This window comes from Amphimedon queenslandica, unplaced genomic scaffold (genome assembly GCF_000090795.2).
Source record: "Amphimedon queenslandica unplaced genomic scaffold, v1.1 AMPQUscaffold_12039, whole genome shotgun sequence".
NCBI classification, from domain to species: domain Eukaryota; kingdom Metazoa; phylum Porifera; class Demospongiae; order Haplosclerida; family Niphatidae; genus Amphimedon; species Amphimedon queenslandica.
Genome location: NW_003547722.1, coordinates 13,155 through 14,460, shown reverse-complemented (window position 1 = coordinate 14,460; position 1,306 = coordinate 13,155). Strand labels below are relative to the sequence as shown.

Below are 1,306 nucleotides of genomic sequence, written 5' to 3'. Positions count from 1 at the left end.
AGTAAAACGTATAAGAAGTATTGTGGTAGTGGGTGTGGTCACGCGTGGTCACCATTTTGGTTGGCAAACTGACCTATAATGGATGCCAGATATCAGCAGAAAGTTGATCTTCTGTTCCAATCTAAGCAGAAATCTATAGACCCTTTCAAGATTCAAGAAGAAAATTGGGTAGATGATCCTACTGAGTGGCCTCCAGTTGAATTTGGGCAGATACATACTTACTTGATTGAGTCACCAGGCCAGTTTACAAAAGAGAAGTTAAAGAGTTACAAGAGCTTGCTATCGTACAATTACTACATAAGGTATAAGTAAAATTATAGTAATATTATGACAATTTGTTTTTTTTATGTAGTGGTTGGGTTAAGACTGTTTTCATGTACTCTATTTCTGGTACAAATAATTGTATTGTGAAAGCAAAAGTGAAGCCATCTCAGAGGCTGAGTGATGATCCACATGAGGCTTGGGTGGGACTGATTAAGACAGAAGGGGACATAATTTGTGCTCATTGTTCTTGCATGGCAGGGTAGGTTTCAGCATAATGCATTACGAATAATTATGGTTCTGTTTTGTACTATAGCTGTGGTGAGACATGCTCACATGTCGCGTCTATTCTGTTTAAAATAGAAGCATATCACAGACTTGAACTTGGAAAGGAAAGTTGTACGTCACATCCCTGCGTCTGGAATCAAGCTTTTGTGAAAAAGGTTTGTCATAACTTGAATAATTGTCATGCTTTACTGTATTTGTGTTTTTAGGTTCAACCGTGTCGCATACAAGATATTTGTTTTTTTAAACCTAAGCGTGGAAAATCAGAGCAAATATTGAATGACCATGATAAGCGAATGGAAGAACGAACTCAACTACGACCAGACAGACCAAGGTTAAATATGGCTGAAGTGCTGAAGACATTGCATGATTGTACTTCTAAGTGTTCTGTTTTTACAGTAATTGATGGATATGGCTCAGTGATTGCTAACTCTTCCGCTACTGATGACTTAGATGATGTCAACCTCCCTAAACAATTGTATCACTTGAAAGATCCCGATTATTCCAAACTATCTGCAAGTGAGCTTGATTGCAAAGTTTTAAGTACTTTTGACGAGATCAAGGTAACACCAGCGGAGTCAGATTTTTTGGAACAGTCAACTCGAAATCAATCAAATTCATATTTATGGTTAGAGCACAGGAGAGGGCTGATAACTGCATCACACTTTCATTCCGTATTGCACTATTCTGGACGGACGTTCCCATCTACCATTATAAAAGCAATAATGCAATATTCTAGTCCTAATCCAGAAATACCAGC

The 1,306-nt window shown here is 38.0% G+C and overlaps 1 protein-coding gene across 1 annotated transcript in view; it reads left to right on the top strand.

Moving 5' to 3' along the window:
* The first annotated feature begins 544 nt into the window (after positions 1 to 544).
* The window catches only part of LOC109588527 (uncharacterized), a 5,327-nt gene continuing 4,565 nt past the window's right edge, over positions 545 to 1,306 (top strand). The window contains exons 1-2 of the mRNA XM_020004679.1: positions 545 to 704; positions 756 to 1,304. Coding sequence (XP_019860238.1) covers positions 843 to 1,304 — 462 coding nt within the window. The 5' untranslated portion in view covers positions 545 to 704; positions 756 to 842. The remainder of the gene's footprint in view (positions 705 to 755; positions 1,305 to 1,306) is intronic.